The sequence below is a fragment of the Diceros bicornis genome, chromosome 13 (genome assembly GCF_020826845.1).
Source record: "Diceros bicornis minor isolate mBicDic1 chromosome 13, mDicBic1.mat.cur, whole genome shotgun sequence".
Lineage (NCBI taxonomy): Eukaryota > Metazoa > Chordata > Mammalia > Perissodactyla > Rhinocerotidae > Diceros > Diceros bicornis.
Window position 1 is genome coordinate 12929890 of NC_080752.1, and position 20636 is coordinate 12950525.

The 20636-nt window shown below is 39.0% G+C and overlaps 1 protein-coding gene across 4 annotated transcripts in view; it reads right to left on the reverse strand.

The window, feature by feature from the left end:
- The window catches only part of FAF1 (Fas associated factor 1), a 493835-nt gene that overhangs the window by 17940 nt on the left and 455259 nt on the right, over positions 1-20636 (reverse strand). For 3 of the 4 annotated variants that reach the window (XM_058552367.1, XM_058552369.1, XM_058552370.1), the window contains one exon: positions 12903-13118. In XM_058552367.1, the coding sequence (XP_058408350.1) occupies positions 12903-13118 (216 nt within the window). Of the gene's footprint in view, positions 1-8370; positions 10490-12902; positions 13119-20636 lie in introns of those variants that run through there. The other variant, XM_058552368.1, reaches the window with a different exon arrangement.

Below are 20636 nucleotides of genomic sequence, written 5' to 3' on the forward strand. Positions count from 1 at the left end.
AATCGGTAATAGTCACTCCGTGTTACATTCAACATGGCATGGTTTGGAAAGGACCTGGGTTTTGAGAATCAAATACTGGTACTGACATTTATTGTGCAACCTTGAGAAATTTAAGCTCTCTAAGCTTCTGTGTCTTCATCTGTAAAATGGGGATAATATCCATCTTTCAGAGAACTAATATACTTGATTGTGTATATAATAGACACACACACAAAATGGCTTTATTCATTGTCATCACTTCCTGCCACTCCAAGCCCCATAGAAAGGGGCAAAGGCAGATTTCATTAAGGCTCTGAATTCCACTCAGCTTCCATAAAATGGTTTTAATCACCTCAAACATATTTTAAAAACCCGTGTGTAGTCCTTGATTGGGTCGGGGCATACAATGGCAGGAGTTCTTATATAACACTACTGGTTCTCTCAGTACCTCTGTGGGTTAGCAAGATCCTCTCCTCTCTGTCCCACCTACTGCATCATAATAGCTTAGATCTACTGAGCATTTAATTTACTATGTGCTGGTGCTTGAGAAGTATCACTTCATTTCATTTTTACAACAGCCCTGAGAAGTAGGTAATATCATTATTATCCTTATGTTATAGACGAGGAAACTGAGCTACGTAGAGGCTAAGTAATTTGCTCAAGATCAAAGAGCTAGGAAATGGCAGAGTTGAGATTCAGTCTGGGACTCCAGAATCCAATCTTTTAACCACTACCCTATACTGTCTCTCCATCACTCATCTCCTTCAAATCTGCTCCAGTCACCACCAGGGGCATTTTCTGGTCTTGAGCCAGTCTTTATCCTCTGTTAGAAAGTACCACCTAGACTTTCGCCTGGCACCTCAGACTCAACATATCCCAAAATGAATCTGCCTCCTCTGCCTTTCCTGGTTTTTGCATATGGTAACTACCATCCTTCTAGTCATTCAGGCTGGGAACTTCTAAGTCACCTCTGACAACTCCTTCTTGCTACCCTCCCCACCCTAACATAGCTACACAATCACCAAATCCCAATGATTCCTCCTCCCTCCTGATTCTGCTGTCTTCTCTTCATCTCCACTGCTGCCATCTGATTAAATCAGTTCAGACTCCCACAGCCTGTCATCTTGTCTACTGTAATAGTTCTATCTGGTCTCCCTTTCCAGGCTCTTCCTACTCCAATCTTTCCTGATAAAAATAATCAACTAGTTTGAGACAGTAGGGAAAAGGCAGAAATGTGGAATCAAAAGACCTACGTGGAGCCATTGCTCTGCAACTTATTAGCTATGTCAATTTGTGTTAGCCACTTGGCAGCTCTAAGCCTAAATTTCTCATCTTTAATACAAGGGTTAACACCTACCTTAATTAGTTCAAATTTCCACTAGAAGTGGTTTTGCGAGGGCAACAACTTTGTCTAGCCTATTCACTACTGTATGCCCAATGTCTTGTGCATAAGAGATGCTCAAATAATATTTGTTGGATTAATGCATAGAAAATTTGTCAGCATTTTTTCATCTCCTATCTCATTTCCCTCTATGCCCAACTTCATATCCTAAATTCCAACAAAGAAACTGTGTGCCATTCCCCAAACACCATGCTGGTTTATATTCCTATGGTTTTGTTCATACTTCTTCTGCTTGGCAAATAGCTATTCCTTTTTTTTTTAAAAGCTATTTTGAAAAAATTTAAACTCACAGGATGTTGCAAACTTGTACCCTTCACCCAGCTTCCCCCAATGGTACCAACATCAAAACCAGGAAATTGACATTGGTACGATACTATTAACTAGACTACAGGCCTTATTCACATTTCATCAGTTTTTATGTGTATTCGAGTGTGTGCATGTGAATAGTTATATGCAATTTTATCTCCTGTGCAGATTTGTGTAACCACTCTCACAAACAAGATACAGAATGAAACCATAAAATTTATAGTCATACCCACCCCCTATAACCATATTCTCTCTATCCTTATTCCCCGGTAACCACTAATTTGTCTTCCCTCTTTATAATTTTGTCAATTCAAGAATGTTATATAAATGGAATCATACAGTATATATAATTATAACCTTTTGAGATGTAAAACCAGGTATGTATTAAATGTTTATCAAATTAATGAATGTAGACTAACTTACAAATTATATGTAAAAGTGTCTTGAAAATGGCAAAATGCTATGCAAATATTCCTAAAAGGCTGCACAGCTCACATATTATCGTCATTCCTCATTATTCCAGATTTCATATTAGTGAATTTGCCTACTCGTTAAAATTTATTTGTAACTCCCAAATCAATACTTGCAGCACTTGCATGGTCATTTGAGAACGTGTGCAGAGTGATGAGAAATTTGAGTTGCACATGTTCCCACCTGAGGTCAAACAAGGCAATATCCTGCCTTACTGTTTTAGCTCTCATAGTATAAACAAATGTCCTTCTTGTGGGATATTTAGTGTCATGGTTTTTGCATGTTTGTGCTTTTTGTTGGTGATTTTACTGTTTAAAATGGCCCCCAAGCAAAATGCTGAAGTGCAATGTAGTGTTCCTAAGTACAAGAAGGCTCTGATGTGCCTCATGGAGAAAACTGTGTGTTAGATCAGCTTTATCTGCATATGAGTTATAGTATCATTGGCCATGAGTTCAATGTTAATGAATCAACATTATATATTAAATAAGGTGTCTTTAAACAAAAACACACATAAAACAAGGTTATGTATTGATTAGTTGATGAAAATTTGTGATCAGAGGCTCACAGGAACTTAACCCTATGGTTCCCCTAGGAACAATGGTTGAGTATTTGCTAATTCAGTGTTTGTGGCAACTTTATACAACATAACTACTGCAAAAAATGAGAACTGACTGTACTTAGTTCTAAAACCAGTAGCTCCCCATAGCCTACAGAAGAGAATAAGAATACAGTAATTTCTTAACCTCAGGTACATACATTGCTCACCACAATTTGCACCACCGACAAAGACCTTTTTGTTCAGCCAAATCTGTGTATTCTTCATGTTGTGCCTAGCTTGGCAGTATGTGCCCTGTGCCTGCTAAAGTGATCTTCTGCTTTATCTCCTCTATCAGACGTGGCCTTGCAGACTAAGACCGTGTCATAATCATCATCACACATTCCACAGTGTGTGCCATCCACCCATCCTTCCATCTCTCCTCCATCCACCCACAATTCAGTGAGCACCTACTCTGTGGTAGGCCTCTGCAGGCCCTGTGCCAGAAACTGGGGGTGCAAAGGCAAATAAGACACAGTAAAGCTACTGCCCTAAAGGAGCTTACATAGAGCAGGCCCTGGAGGACCCTGACATAAATGAGGTAAAAATCTCCATGAAGAAATAAGCCTGTCTCTCATCCGAGCAAAAACACCATAAACTAACTCAGGAATGTTTCCAACTATGAGAGAAATCTGCTGGTCTGGTAAAACAGAAGGCAGATATTAAACCCTAGCTATTTCTAGTTGAACACCACTCTCAATCTTTTGTTATTATGCATGTAGGGCACACTGTTTGATATCCTTACTTGAAAGCTGGTAGTTTTCAAACAGTTAATATTGGACAAAGATTCTTTGTCTTCTTGAAACCAAAACATAAAAGAAAAAATAAGGATAGGAAGGAAGGAGTGGGGGTGGGGACAGAAATAATCACCATTACCATCATACCAATTACCATTATTAGAGTCTTACTCTGTGTTAAATGCTATATGTATTAAACATTTTACATTCATTCTTTCATTTAATGCTCACAACAACCCTTTGAAGTAGGTACTGTTACTCCCATTTTACCAAGAGATTAAGTAATCTCCCTAAGATCACTCAATGAAGAGCTGATCCAGAATTCAAGGCCAGGTTTATTTGACTCCACAGCCTGTATATGCTCTTGCTTCAGGCTACAATGCCTCTAAAAGGTGATTGAAAAGAAGAGATAGTGTTAAATAAATCATCCTTACAGTGTTGATTTGTATTTGCTTATGAAACAAGCAAGGAAAAATAAATACCATCTCCTCCTTTAAGTAGCCAGTTTGAAGAAAGTATTCTCCCTCTGCATGAGGGAAAGTGGCTGCAGCCTCAAGGACAACTGTAAGGGGCTCTGAGCAGACCATTAAGATTTTGGGGCAAGTTTACATCGAATATGTTGGCACCCTAGAAACTAGGAGATGGCCATCTCCAGGGATTGTGCTTCCCTCAGGTTCTCCTGAAAATCTCCTTTGAAAATACAGGGAGTTAACTGGTGCTTGTCAGTATTCTTCTGAGGCTACTTTTATCCTTCATTATAGGACTAAGTTCTGTTACAAGTGAAGGTGAGAGGCCAAGTCAAATAGCTAGAAGTTTCCCAGTTTACAGAGTTCTACTACATATCCAGTAGTAAACCCCAGAAGTGAATTTGATATGTGAATATCTTAAAAAATAAAATTATATGTGCAGAGAAGAGTTAACATAGCAAGCCTGATGGCTATTCTTTTAAAAGGTTTGCTTAGGGGCTGGCCCCGTGGCCTAGTGGTTAAATTCGGTATGTTCTGCTTCAGTGGCCCAGGTTTGGTTCCCAGGCACGGACCTACACTACTCATCAGCAGCCACGTTGTGGTGGTGACCCACATACAAAATACAGGAAGATTGGTGACAGATGTTAGCTCAGGGTGAATTTTCCTCAGTGAAAAAAGAAAAAAAAAGGCAAAAAGTTTTGCTTGTAAAGTTGGCCCTTGGCTGGCATCAGGAACTTGGGTTTTGGGAGGGTTCCCACCATTCTCACAACTGGTAAGAGTGGCTCGCTATTCCTAAACCGTGCAAATAACACAGTTTTTGCTGAACACCTGTTTTCCTTCTGGGATTCTGGAATTTTGGTACAAGCCAGGCAGAGGGTACCTACATGATCAGCCCCCCAATAAAAACCCTGAGTACTGAGTCCCTAATAAGCTTCCTTGCTTGGTGACACTTCACATGTGTTGTGTCAAATCATTGCTGGGGAAATTAAGTGCATGCTGTGTGACTCCACTGGTAAAGGACCCTTGGAAGCTTTGCCTGGTTTCCCCTGGACTTTGCCTCATGTGCTATTTCTCTTTGGTGATTTTTCTTTGTATCCTTTTACTGTTATAAATCATAGCCATAAGCATGACTACACGCTGAGTTCTATGAGATCTGCTAGAGAATCATCAAACCTTGGAGTGGTCCTAGGGAGCCCCACCCACCCACAGTTGGTGTCAGAAGTGGGATTCAAAAGACTGACTGAACTCATCAAAATATGGTGAAAGCATTGTTTGGGAAAAGAAAAGATGAAGGGGCAGGGAATGATGAACTTTTGGTGCCTGGGTGGATATGGAGTCATTCATCCACAGTATGAAACAGCAGCTGAGCTGCTGTCTGTTGTAGAAGTAAAAGTTACCTATGGAATTTAAAAATGATAGATCCAATTCCAGCAGAGTTGACTTGCTGGCTCCCCTGACTGCTTCTGGCTGTACTGTGAGGGGAAAAAGATGCAGCTTTGTAATGCCTCTGGTTTTTGTTCTCTCTTTCAGGTGGCAAGAGAAAGGGTCACAAAATGCCCAAAGGTGAGCTTTGGATGGCCAAAAATGTTAAAAGTTTGCATCGTTCTCTCCTTCAAGTGGGAGAAAACAATTAAATCAGTCCCAGAGCTGGAGCACAATTTCAGATAAGCCAGAGGGAAAAAAGGGAGAAAAACATTTCAGCCATTTCTTCAGCTTAGCTGTTGTCACCTCTCCTGCAACTGCCAAATACTTCTCCCTTCCCCACTTCCCACGTACTCCAGCAGAGATCTTCCCCTAGAAACTTTAATATTAACCCTGTAAAGGCTCAATTTACTACTAGGTGTTTGAGTAAATTTGCAATGAGAAAAAAAGGAGGGAATTGAAAAAAAAATAATGGTTTTGTGTTTTGTGGCTGTTGCATTTGGCTATATGGTAAAAACTGATATAAGGCGTTAAATGCTTCTAATTTCATAAATGCTAGAGGAATCATCCCAACCAGGGAAAGCTACAAAGAAAAAGTGTTAGTAGAACATAATTTCCCTGCTTTTTGTCACTGGTGAATGGGTTAGAATTTAAACTCTTTAGTTTAAACAGATCAGAATATTGACTTCAATGGGGGATGTCTCACTGCTGTTGACTTGTGTTTGACTCCCCAGGTTAGCTGCAGTTTGCAACAGTGGACTAATACATGGCTTGGCTGGACTTCTCTCACCTTTCTCCTAGTACACACACCTTAGAAAGACAGTTTGATTAAATGCTGCTGTTCTCAAAAAGCGACTGATCTTTTCTAGCTGCTCACTGGATAAATGAACAGGATGAAAGGGGTGGCAGGTTATATAAACTCATTTTGAAAATTTTTTATAATTCAAGATTTTGTTCTGACCATTTCCTAAACATGATGTGTTTTTCTGGTTAAGTTGTATAAAAATGATATCCTATAAAAATCTTTTGTCCCTCTTGCATACACAACCCTTTCCGAGGAAAGGTCTGGATGAGAACAGGGGATGATTTAAAAAAAAAAAGTAAAATCATGATTGCTAAATGGGACGTGCTGATTTTGTAACAAAGGAGAAAAAAACAAAACAAAACAAATAGATCTTTGCTTTTCCAAACTGTTCCTGGAAACTTTCTCCTCTTCCTGAAGGAAAATTCCCCATGTCACCTTTCCAAGCTGCTGCGAGTGCTTTGAATTCAAACTGACTGCTGAGTCTACAGCCACACATGACAGTGGTGACTATGAGACAGCAGGGGACGGTCCCAGCTCCTATACTTCCATACAGAACACTTCCAGATGTCACCTGCACTCATGAGGCGGATGAACTGGTGTCATGGATGACCAAAACTGTTTGAGACTGACTGCCGAAGGTAGTCCCTCTGAAACCTCTGGGTTGGAGCATTTGGATATGTTTAACAGAAATATCCATCATTGCTCTAGAGAAAGAATTCACTGCTTCTATGCTGTCTTTAGCTATAAGCCTTTCCCACCATTTCTGCCTCTCTGCAGTTAGGATAGTTATAGCAGATACTATTTATTATGTAGTAGGGACACAATAGTTTAAATTCACTTATTTAACTCTTAGCACAACTCTCTGAGCTAGATATTATCATATCTCTTTCAAAGGTGAAGAAATAAAAGTCCTGCAGGGCCAAGTAAGTTGCCCAAAGTCATAGAGCAGGTATGCGATGGAGTGGGATTCAGATACAGGTCTAACTATCACCAAGACTTTTACTTTTAACCATGCTATTCTGTTTCCATTCACTCAACATCTCCCTGTGCAAGGCTCAGGTCAAATTCATTTCCTTATAATGCCTTCCCTTGCCACTGCAGGCTGAAATTACCTATCCTTCCAACTGTGGGTACAACTTGTAATGCAATTTGCTTTAGATGTGTGTTTTCACTAGAATGTGAATTCTTCGAGGTCAGTAACAATTTCTTTTATTTCATATCATTAGTGTCTGGTATGGAGGCTGGCAGAGAGTTTGCTCAGCAAATGTTTTGTTACATGAAAGAACAAATACATAAATAAAATGCAAATTAAACTACTTATATTTCCTTATGGTGGCAAATAGGATATCCTTGTGTTATTGATGAAGTTAAACGTCATCCAACAGTAGCTTCTGGATACGGACTGTAAGTTCTACAACAGTAGGAACTATGTTGTTGTTGTCTCAGTGCTGATCTTAGTGCTTAGTAATAAAGGTGGATGGGTGACAGAGGAAGGAACCTGTATTACTAAATTTGTAAGGCTTTCCCACCAGTTCATTTAAAGAAACTTTTACTGAGGGTCTACTCTGTAAAAAACCCTGCTAGAAGCTTGTTTATACTCACTCTCCTGTTCCCTTAAACATTAGAGGGAGAAACAAAAAATTTATGAGTTATAGATATGGAGGAAAAAAACACTAGAAAGCTGGGGGAAAATATAAATACGTTCATTCCTTTGTTTTAGAACATAAAACATCTGATACCGTATTTCTGAATGCATGTTTATCTGTTTTGGGGTTCACATCTATAGATCTGCAGGAAGAAAAGTTCTTGGAGCAAGATGGGGGCCGTGTGTTTAGGTAAGTGACAAGGCACACAGGCCAACAGTCCTGAAGCTAACCTGCACTCCCAGCCTCCTTTCCCAGAACTCTCCAGTCATTTTACAAATAGAAAGACCTCACCTTCCAGCTACAGGTGGAGCTTCCCTGAGCGAAGCGGAGACAAGTAGGCAAAAGAAGGAAAACAGGCAGCAGGAAGAGGAAGAGTTGTGGGATAAAAAAATAAGGAGGTCGGGAAGGCCCTGTGGCTTAGCGGTTAAGTGCGTGCGCTCCGCTACTGGCAGCCCGGGTTCGGATCCCGGGCGCGTACTGACGCACTGCTTGTCCAGCCATGCTGAGACCACGTCCCACATACAGCAACTAGAAGGATGTGCAACTATGACATACAACTATCTACTGGGGGTTTGGGGAGAAAAAGGGGAAAAAAAAAAAATGAGGAGCAGGGAAGAATGGAAAGAAGGGGGAGAGGATAAAAGGGTAAAATAGGATTAGAAAGAAGAGGGGAGGAGTGGGAAAGGAGGAGGAGAGAAAAGGGAAGAGGAAGATTGGGGGATACTGACAATCTCACACTGAGCAGCGCTGGGCCACTGTAGGTCCAGAGGGGAAGCAGGGGGCTGGCAGGCCCTCCCTCTGACTCTGAGGCAGGGTGAGTAGTAGTGGGGATCAGTGTCATTCCTCAGCTTTCAGGACTCAACCACCTTACTACCAACTCGCAATGCCGAAGTAAGGCAAATGGGCCACTGTTCTCATGGCTCTAACATATCCAAGAGGTAGAGCTTAATGGCCAAAGCTATGGAAGTGAATACAACTTCTCTTGGTAACAGTTATTAGCAAAATAGAGAACAAAATAACAAAAACGAACAAATAACTGAATGTTCCCAGCATCTTGACAATCAGCTTTCCTGAAGAAGACCTGTGAGTGCCGCTATTTTGGTTGTCCCACAGTGCTTAGTCCAGTGGTATACCTACCAGACATTCAGTAAATAGTTGGACAGCTGGGAAATCTTAACACGAAGTATTGTTTTGGTTGGGGTGCGGGGGCACAGAAGAACGTTTAACCAGTCTCTGCTTTGTGGAGAAAAGGCTGAAGACACAATTAAGACTCCTAGAGTTAAGTCTTATGTTATTTGTTATTAAAGAGGCGAGGTCTTAAGATGTGCTTTTTAACAGTCTTTAGTTTGGCTGTAATTTAAGATGACTTTTACAAATTAGATCCTAATCCTTGCAGACACAGATGGCTGTTACAGAATAAGGCTATTCTAGCCTTGCAAAAACATTAGTCATTCGACTTGAAAGAGCATTCAGAGAAGGATGAAGGGCCATTAACTCTCACCCCACCCCTGGCTCTAGGAGGTCTAAAGAGTCCTGGGTGGGCTTTCTGGGTTTAGGTCTAGGTCTGGAATCTGGGTGGGCCTAGGGCATCTGTTCTCATTTGGAACAGCCTCTCTAGTTCACTCTGGAATCAGAGATTTAGGATCAGACCTGAGGTCACTGACATTCAACAACAGTAACTGAATGCTTATATGTGAGGCACCATGCTGGGAACTTCAGGGGAGATAGACATGAACATTATATGGACGGTCTCTGTAAATAATTATAGAATAGGACAAATGCTATGAGGGAAGAATGTACAAACTGCAATGGGTACATGGGTGAGGAGCTTGGGAGAAGGGAGGGTTTCCCAGAGGGGATGACATTTGAGCTGGGCATTAAAAGATGAGTTCAAACCGGCCAGGAAAAGTGGGGAGGGTGGCTATTCAAGGAAGAGAGAACAGGGCACAGAGGCATGAGAGTGTCTTGTGTCTTTAGTGAATAGAGAGCAATTTCATATCTCGTGGTGATGGAAATAAGTAATGAGAGGCAAGACTTAAGGCAGGAAAGGTAGGTATGGAACAGACTGTGAAGTTTTTGAAAACATTCTAGGGGCCTGTACTTATCCTAGGGCAGTAGGGGGCTACTAAAGAGTTTTTTTTTAACAAGAAAGGGAATGATCAGAGTGGGGTTTTAGAAAAATCACTTTGTGGCAGATAATTTCAGGTTGACCAAGCACCATAAAATGGACCTGTGATGGATATTGGGAAGCTCTTGATTTCTCCTATAGGAGCAAACCTCTGGTTAGACTTTTTCTCTGGAGAACTGGGCCAAACTTGGTCTAAACTGGACTTTGGAGGTAGAAATGGGGTCAGGTGTGGAAGGGACATTGGGAGAAGAGATTATTAACCAGATTTAATAGTGTTCTTCAGCAGTATAAAACAAAGGGCGAATGATTGCACTCTAAATCAAGAGTAAATTTTCTCTAAGACTAAATGATTGCCCCTCCATTTAGGGCTCATCCATACTGACACGTAACACAGTCTGCACTGAAAAGGCTCCATGCTTAGTCAGCAGAGCTCAAGGCAGGCAGGCAGCAGGCCCAAGAACCCTCTGCACGTCACTTCTCAGTTCCTCTGCTTCTTTACAACAGCAACTTTGCATGGTCCACATTTTTACCCTGTGGGAAGAGGTCATTAATACTGATCATAAACCCCAGCTCCTTTTAAGAGATTCTTCTCCTGTCCCTACTCCCCAGTAATCAGGTTTAAAAATTAATTTGAAAGAAAATAAAGTTTAATTTTAAAAGCCAGGAAGGTCCTTAGACTCCATCTCTTCTAGTACTTTCATTTTACAGATGAGGCCCAGAAGGGGAGTGACTTAAAACCAAGGGTTAGGATCTTAAAAGTTCTCATCAAAAAAAAAAAATTTGTAATTATGTGTGGTGATGGACGTTAACTAAACTTATTGTTGTGATCATTTCACAATGTACACAAATATCAAATCATTATGGTGTACACCTGAAACCAATATAAAGTTATATGTCAATTATACCTCGATTAAAAAAAAAAACAAAACGCAAGGGTTGGGAGGGACTAATTTAGCTCCTAAGTTTTATAAGTTCTCCAAGGTGAGATGTTCATCATAGAACATAAGTATGAGAACCAGGCTGAGTCCCTTGACAGCAGCTCTTTTCTAAGTGCTCACACATTTAGAGTTCAATTTCAGTGTCAGAATTTAAGGTAGTTTCTTACCTGGCTGTGTGCTGTGTCCACAGAGTATGTGCACACATGTGTTCCCTTGTGAATGTGTGTCTTATATAAGAATAAAGAGAAGAGCTTGGAGCAATAGGCGGGGTTAGTGAGAGAGGGACCAATGGCCAGCACCTGGTGTCCACTTGAGTCTCCTTGGCTTAGACACAGTGGTGGGATCCTCATCCCACCTAGGGGATTTGTGGCTGAGTGGTAGAGCTAAACATATACCATCAGTTTCCGTTTCTATCCTGCAAATCTGATAGCCAGTGTGCTGAACCTTAACCAAATTCTTGGGTTTTGGTGTGTTAGATGAGGTCTAGGTTACTAGACCTCATATTACTAGATCATATAGAATAACAGAATATTAAAATTTAATATGTATCTTACAGGTAAGTTAGTCCAAGCTCCATCCCATAGAAAGTAGGAACACCAGGAATGAATCCTTTTCCATACATATCCATTATTGCTGAAAACGGATCATTCAGTAGTGCTTGGTTATCTCCACTGATTGGAAAATCACTATCTCACAACACAAGGTATTCCTTTCTTAGAAAATTCTTTCTTACATTGGGCCAAATTTGCCTCCTGTAACTTTCAACTCATTGGTTGCAATTCTGTCCTTGGAGCCTTGCAAAGTCAGATCCCTCTTTTTCATGGCAGGTTTTCAAAGCAGCTGAAGACAACAATCACGTCTCTCCTGGCCTTTCCTTCTTTAGAGGAAATGTTCCTCCAATGATATGATTTCCAGTTCCCTCACCTTCCTACCAGCCCTGCTCTAGACATGCTCCTGTTTCTTCAGGCTTTAGCATGGAGTTTCAGCATGGAGTCTAAGGACTCTTTCAGGGGTAGTTTATCCTAGCATAGAGTTGAATAGGACCATCAAGTTCTCCTCTTGTTGGAATTATATCTCTAAAAATGTAGGTAGCTTTTTGTTGGCAGCCACAACACATTATGAATGTATATTCAGCTTAATTCAACCATAACCTCTGCTAAAGCATGGTCTTTCCATCCTAAACTTGAATAACTGATTTTCTAAACCTAATGCAGGAATTTTTCTTTCTGTCTATATATTTCTGTGCGATTTCTCTAGGTTCGTTTTTGTCTATTGTTTAAGGTTTTCTTGAATCTTATTTTCCATGATCCATATATCTGATAAAGTGTTCACGTAAGTTGCCAATAAGCATGGTGTGTAATAAAGGATTAAATATAGAACCTCTTGGTTCCCTCTAGGGAGGGGGGAGTCTCTTAGTCAACCCTTTCTGGATGTTACCATTTGATTAGCAATGAATCTACCTAACTGTAGATTTATATTTCTCTACTTTGCCCCCAAACACCATGAGAGACTATCAAATACCTTGCTGAAATACAGATAAACAGTGAATATAGGTCACACTCTGACTTCCCAGGCTAATAAGAACTATCAAATCACAAAATACTCTTGGTTTAGCATGACTCATTCTTAGTGAACCTAATCTTTGACCCTGATCTAACTACTAACTATTCCAGCACACAATTTTCAGATCTAATGTGAAGTATACAGAGATGAGATCTCAGGAAAGCCTGTATGAATGCTGGAATAGGGGAAATAACTAGGAAGGAAGAAAGACCTAGTACCTAATTTCTTACATAGGCTGCTGGCCACATGTCTGCTGGCCTGGGAAGCCATACTTTTCACTAAAGGCTGAGGAGAGAATGGTGTGCAGAACAAAGAAGGACTCCCGGGTGTGTGGTCTTGTAGTAGGCTGCCTCATGGGGCTTTTTTTGGACTACTTTGTCCAGCCCTAATGATGGGATATCTCCCATGTGGCCACACTTCCCAAGACAGGCATGGGAACTTACGTCTCTCCTAGGAAAGGTACTCAGTAACTTGAACTCATCCCATGGAAATCCTTTGGAAGCTACAAAATCAAAGACAATCTGGAGCTTATTGCTGGCCAGGAAACGCCGCTCGAGGAACTCGCCACTGGGGGTCCGGATCCGCAGTTTGCTCACGGGCTCAGCATTTTCTTCCTTTGGCTCTGGAGGCAGGGCCTGCTCTAACGAGAGCCGGATGGCCTAAGGAGGGCAAAAACCAGGTGTTAAACTGTGTGATGCATGGGACTGTGGGGAGCAGGGGAGGGAGAGATGAGAGAAAAGCTGTTGCTTTCTAGAAACTCATCAAAAAGTTATTGGCTGTTTATTAACCAAGACTAATGCTTGAACAATAGAATCATATGTTTTCCACTTTCTTAATATTAGCCCAATAGGCAATTAATTAAAATAAATCCTACTCTTATGACACATATTAAATCGATTGGTAACTACATAGAAAAGAAAGATAATTTAATTTTTTTTTAATGAAGGGCTCAGGTATTTGTGATTGAGGAAATAGGTATCAAATACTCAATTGCTTCCTTTCTAAGGCTATTAGAAGCATTGACAAAAGACACACATACACATATATGTACACATAAATACATATATATTATATTTGAAAAACATACATTTCCCAAGTAGAAATGACTGAAGACTTTGTAGAACACTGGATAGTGTATTGGCATCAAAACAGAATGGAAAGATTCTGTTTGGGGTGATAAAAATTTTTGGAAATAGATAGTGGTGATAGTTGTACAACATTGTGAATGTAATTAATGCCACTGAATTGTACACTTAAAAATGGTAAAAATGCAAATTTCTGTTATATATATTTTGCTACAATAAATAAAATGGAATGGAAAGAAATTAAAATATCAGGGTTATTTTTTTGTGTGTGAGGAAGACTGGCCCTGAGCTAACATCTCCTGCCAATCCTCCTCTTTTTTGCTGAGGAAGATTGGCCCTGAGCTAACATCTGTGCCCACCTTCCTCCATTTTGTATGTGGGATGCCACCACAGCATGGCTTGATGAGCAGCGCATCGGTCCGTGCCCAGGATTTGAACCTGCGAACCCTGAGCCGCCAAAGTGGAGCATGTGAACTTAACCACTACACCACCGGGCCAGCCCCTAAAATGTCGGGTTTATTGCAGGCAGGAAACCACAGTGTTAGTTCTAGCCTTGCCACTAACTTGCTGTGGGACTTGGCCACGTCCAGATTTCTGGACCTAGAGATGGCTCAAACCCTTCATTTTACAGGTAAGTAATACAGACTTAAACAGGTAGAGTAAACTGTGGGGAGATCTCATGGCTAGAGTTGGGCTCAAACTCAGGATTCCCAGTTCTCAACCTGCTGTATTTTGTTGTTTCACATTCATGATACTCCATTGGAAGGAGGGTAGAAGGTCTCTGATGTGAGAATCTATGGCAGAAATTCACTAATACCTTCTCATCTCTAATACTCTGGGAGGTTCTTTAGGTAAGTAAGTCTGGTATTAGCAGGCTCAGCTTCACAGTTATATTCTGTTCCTAGTTACTTTGACATTTCCATGTTCCCAATTTGTCAGCAATAGGAAAACAATTTTTCCCCCAATTAATCCACAACTATTATAATCAAGTAATGTGAGGGAGAGAAATTGTGATTTATGTTTTCTACATCCTCAACAGCAATTTTCAAAGTTGGTGTCACTCTTCTAACTAGAGGAAAAACATAAAAGACTCTATTAAACAACTCTTGAGTTAAAGGGGAAATATAAATCAAAGCTACAGAATATGTAGAAAACAATGATTGTTGAAATGCTTTGTATTGGAATCGATGGGATTCATCTAAAGCAGTGCTCAGAGGAAATTCATAGCCTTAAAAGTCTTATATCATTCAAAAAGAAAGAATAAAAATAAGTTAATTAAGAATTAAGATGAAAAAAAACTAGGGGAAAAAACCCCTAATAAAACAAATGGAAAGAAAGCTGAGAAGAAAATAATTAATAAAGCTAAAAGTATAAAGGAATGCATTAGAAAAAAAGAGAAAAACATAACTAGTTAACCAATAAATAAGCTGGTTCTTTGGAGAAAATCAATAAACTTATACAAATAGAAAGCAACATAAACATGGTAAACTACAGAGGGTGGGAACAGGGTGGAAGACGCGGCAGTGAGCATTTTCTGAATACTCCTTTTTATATTTTTGACTTCTGAGTTATGTAAATCTGCCAAAAAAAGGTGTTTAAAATAACCAACAGAAAAATAAAGTTTGCTCAGACACAAGTAGGGATAAGAAATTAATTTCTGTGTCATTCAGGAGAATTTGGTTGGTTCTAATACTAAAGCATTTTCAAAAAAGCATTAAAAATTCCTACAGTGTATAAAGCAAGTTAGTCTTTTCTATGACTCAGATCATTTTCCTTCTGGAGGCATTAGATAACACCACTTACCCTAAGGGGGATTATAAAGATGGGAATTATATACATGATATATGTCAAGTTCCCAGTGTGGTGTCTGATATATAACAGACTTTGGTTAATGGTTGCTTGGGGTTGCACTGGTTAACTAGTCCTACACTCTCATTTTTTATATGGGGAAACTGATACCCAGAAATGGAGACACAAGAAATATAATTCAAAAATCACAAGAATAGGAAGTTAAACCAGTTACTTTCGCCTTTTTTGTTTGTTTGTTTGGATAGCATGAGTGGAAGTTTATCTGATATTGGTATTCTGGGTCAGCAATGAGTTTCAGCTGAATATTTTCAAATATTAAACTATTTTAGTAACACTGTCATATATTAATAACCCAAAGAACAGATGAACCTGTGTATATCAAAATTAACTCCGAGTCATACTATGGCTATTACAGCATTCACTCTACTGTACCATAGTCATTTGTTTAATGTCTGGCTTTCCCACCAGCCTGCAAGCTCTGTAAGTGTGCGGGAACATGTCTTAACTTCTTACTTCTTACTCCTAGTGCAGAACACAAAATAGATATTTAATATGTATTTGATAAGAGAAGGAATAAAATAACATGTTAACTGAAATAATGCACCTGAAAGTGCTTAGTATGGTGATAAGTACAGAGTAGGTCCTCAAAAAATGCTAAAAGAATCTGAGTCTCATGGGATCTACTTCTAGTAACCAAGAACTGATCATCCTGAGTTTCCTTTCTCTGAGGTCTGACTCCCTCCAGAAGCAATTGTTCAGATTAATTTTCTAAAACATGTCCCTTAAGGGCTAACCAACAGTTGCTTGTAGTGGTAAACTACCTCTGTGGATTAGAGTTATATACATTTTCTAAATTATTAATAGGATCATTTGATCCAATACTGGTTGTTCTTTAAAATCATATCTTTGAGATTAAAAAACATTTTTTCCTGATTATAAAAGTAACATATTCATTGCAAAAAATAGATTAAATGGTAACAAAAACATTAAAATTAACTTCTAGATTCACCACCAAGAGATATCTACTGCCATGATTTGAGTGTTTACACCCATTAATTTTTTTAACCACTTTTAAGTGTACAATTCAGTGGCATTAAGTACATCCACAATGTTGTGTTACCATCACTACTATCTACTTCTAAAACTTTATCATCATCCCAAACACTCTCCATTAATTTTTCATGCATATATTTATTTAAATATGTACTTTAAATGTTTTTTTTTTTTTTACAAAATTTGAATCAGTGTTATATCGTACAAAGCTTTACCTTTTGTTCAAAGTCATGTATTTTGTCATTGTTTTGAACTAGCACCCTGATCAAGCATCTCAGAAATCCTTTTGCATCTTCCTGAGAATTTCCTTCCTCAAAGTTAATCGTTATCCTGACTTCTAACACTGTAGTTTGAAAAACTGTAATTTTTAAATTAAACGTAATGTATGATTAGGAAATAGGCTTTGGGTATGACGGACAGAGGTTCAAATCCTGGCCATTAGGCATATGAGAGTCTTTATGAACTTCTGTTACCTCATATAAGAAGTAGGACAGACAACATCTTCCCCACCAAGGTTCTTGTATAAAATGCAGTAATGTTTATAACACATTTAGCGAGTGCTAACACATGGCCAGCACTCAATTAATAAGTGTCTAGCGTCGACCTTCATGCTGTAACACTGTGCTCCACAGATGACAGTCATTGTTGGTGTGTTATCATTATTCCCTCTGCACCTACTTTAAATCAGAACCTAATGTGATATTTCCTGGTTTCTCCTCCTGTTCTCCCTTTAATCCACCTGTCTGCTTGCTTTCTATTTTGACATTTCCCTGCACAGTATAACAACAGATGCTACATTATTGTCTGAACTCAACCAATTATACTACAGAAGAATAAACAACAGTAGCTCATTACCCCATTCATTGTGCAGACAATGTCAGTGCCCCAAGTCTCCAGGGCTTTTCCCTAGAATGAAAACAGACCTCAGACATCCCACACCCATGGTCCAAATGTGGAAAACAATGAAGAGATATTAGGTAAGTCGGCAACCTTGGGATCTGAAAACCCAAGTTTTACCGGCAAAAAAGAACAAAAATACATCAGTAGCTCAGTTTCAAATATACTGGCTAGAAGCAAAGGCCTCGTATAAGTAAACACTGTTGCAAAACAATGACATAAAGGACACCTACACTCGAATAGCAGTCATAGTAAACACCATTGTTAAAATTCTATTTGGTTTGCTCAACAAATAGAGTTTTTCATCTGCATTATTTTAGGTTTGTAACACAACAAGGAAACCTAGTATAAGTTGGAAATATGAACTGATCTTGGACTTTTTGTTTTATTAAAAATATATGAATATTCAAAGCATTCACATCTGAGGGAAGAGAAATGGGGATTTTTCAAAGAGTAATTAGCCAGTGAAGATAGATACCCAGAAAAGACTGTTTCTACACAATTACATTTTTAAACAGGAAGGATAATATACACTTACACTAATGTCTTACAATAATAATCAAAGACTGGCTTAATTTACACACACGCAGGCATACGTAAATAACTGCATATACACATTATCTTCTAGGCTTCTATGAGTACCCACCGAATAGCTGTTTATACCTGGCTGAAGCAGAGTGTGAAATAAGCTAAAGTTAACATTCATTAACTCCATGAATTCTTACTGAGCACCTCCTATGTGCCAGGCATTGTTCTAGATGATGGGAAAATAGCAGTGAACAAAATAGATTAAAAAATTCTGCTTACATGGAGCCTATATTTTAGTAGGGTGGGAGAAAGATAACAAATACATAGGGAAATGTAGTTTCTCACATAGTGATGAGTGCTAGGGAGAGAGTGCAGGGAGTGCTGGTAGAGGGAAGGAGGGGTACAATTTTAAATACTGTAAGCCTCAGTGAACAAATAGTGTAGGGCTCTGTGAGCAAAGGTCTAAAGGAGGGAGGGAGTCACATGGACATTTAGATCTGAGAGGCGTATTATAGGCAGGAGTCACAGTAACTGCTAAGCCCTGGTGCCTGGCTTGACTGAGGAATAGCAAGGCAGCCAATGTCGCCGGAGCACAATGATCAGGGGGGAAGGGGTAGGAGCTGAAGTCAGAGAGGAATCAAAGGAGAGTGGTGATTAAATCATATATATGGTCTTGAGTAGCCCACTTGATTTTTTCCCCATTTTTAAATTCAGATATAATATATACAGTAAAAATGCATCCTTTTAAATGTATAGTTCTGTGAGTTTTGACAAATGTATACATTTGCACAACCATCATCATCAATCAAGAAAAGAATAGTTCTATCCCAACCCTGCCCCCAAAATCCCCCATCCCTGGCCCCTTGCAACCTCAAATCTGTTATATCTGTCCCTAGTTTTGCCTTTTCCAGAATGTTACATAAATGTAATTATAAATATCACATAAATGGCTCCCTTCATTTAACGTAATGCGTTTGAGATTCATCCATGTCGTTGAATATATCAGTAGTTCGTTCCTATTTATTGCTGAGTGGTATTCCATTGTATAGATATACCATAGTTTGACTACTCCTCCAGTTGAGGGACACTTGTTTCCAGTTTTTGGTGACTACAAATAAGTCACTATAAATATTTGTGTACAGATTTTTGTGTGAACTAAATTTTACTTTTACTTTCATTTCACTTGTGTAAATACCTAGGGGTGTGACTGCTGGGTCATATGGTATGTGTATGTTAATTTTCTAAGAAAGTGCCAAATTATTTTCCAAAGTGGATGAGCTATCATTAATTGACTCCCATCATTAACGTGTGAGTTCCAGTTGCTCTTCATCTTTGCCAGTACTTGGTATTGTCTCTTTTTCTTTTAAGAAGCCATTCTAATTGGTGTGTATCTAGTGTGGTTTTAATTTGCATTTCCCTAATGACTAATAATGTGGAGCATCTTTTCATGTGCTTATTTGCCCTTGATGAAGTGTTTGTTCAAATATTTTGCCCATTTTAAACTTGGGTTATTTGTTTTACTATTGAATTTTGAGAGTTCATTCTGTATTCTGGACATTAAATATATGATTTTCTCTCAGTCTGTAGCTTGTCTTTTCAATACCTTAACAGTGTCTTTTGAACAGCAGAAGTTCTTAATTTAGATGAAGTCTAATTTAGATATTTGTTATTTTATAGATTGTGCTTTTGGTGTCAGATCTAAGAAATCTCTGCTTAACTCAAGATCATGAAGATTTTCTCCTAGGACTTTAATAGTTTTAGGTTTTATGTTTAGGTCTATGACCCATTTTAAGTTAATTTCTGCATGTGATGCAAGATATGGATTGGAAGTTTTTTTATTGTTTCACGTTTTTACACTTTTTTTTTGCATATGAATATCCAACAGTTGCAGCATTATTTGTTTAAAACAGTATCCTTTCTCCATTGAACTGCCTTTGCACCTTGTCAAGAATCAACTGACCGTTCTTGTGTGGGTCTATTTCTGGGCTATTCTGATTCATTGATCTATGGATCTACCCTTTTGCCAACTCCCACACTGTCTTGATTATATTAAGTCTTGAACTCTGGTAGTGTGAGTCTCTAACTCTGTACTTCTTTTTCAAAATTATTTTGGATATTCCAGTTCTGTTGCCTTTTCACATAAATTTAGAATTACTTATCAATTTCTTAAAAAAAGAAAATCCTGCAGAGATGTTGACTGGAATCACTGTAAAGACTTTAGCTTTTATTTTGAGATATGAAGCCATTGCAGGTTTTTGAAGTGACATGATGTGTCAACTTTTTTTAAAAGGATTTATTAAAAGACATATAGGAAAGGCAAAAATGGAGGTAGGGAGTCAAGTTGGGAGGCTACTAAAGTAATCCAGGTAACGGATAATAGTGGCTTGGTTCTGCATATATTTTGAAGGTAGAACCAACAGGATTTGCTAATTAAATATGGATATGAAAGAGAGAAGTCAAGGATGATTCCAAGGTTTTTGGTTCAAATAACTGGAAATATATTCCACTTATTAAGATAGCAAAGACCACAGAAGGAACAAGTTTGGGTGGGGAGGGTAAGATGTTAAGTTTGTGATGTCTATTAGACATCTAAGTAGAGATGATGAGCTAGCAATTAGATATTCAAGCCTGGAGTTCAGGGAAAGGGAGGAGCTGGAGATACAAATTTGGGAGTCAAATGTATAGACTGTATTTAAAGTCATGATAGTGGATGAGGTCATCAAAGGAGTAGAATGGATCCTACATGGGAACAGTTGGTCTGACCCAATTCTGCAGCCATTCTCTGCTCCTGGCAACTAGTTATCC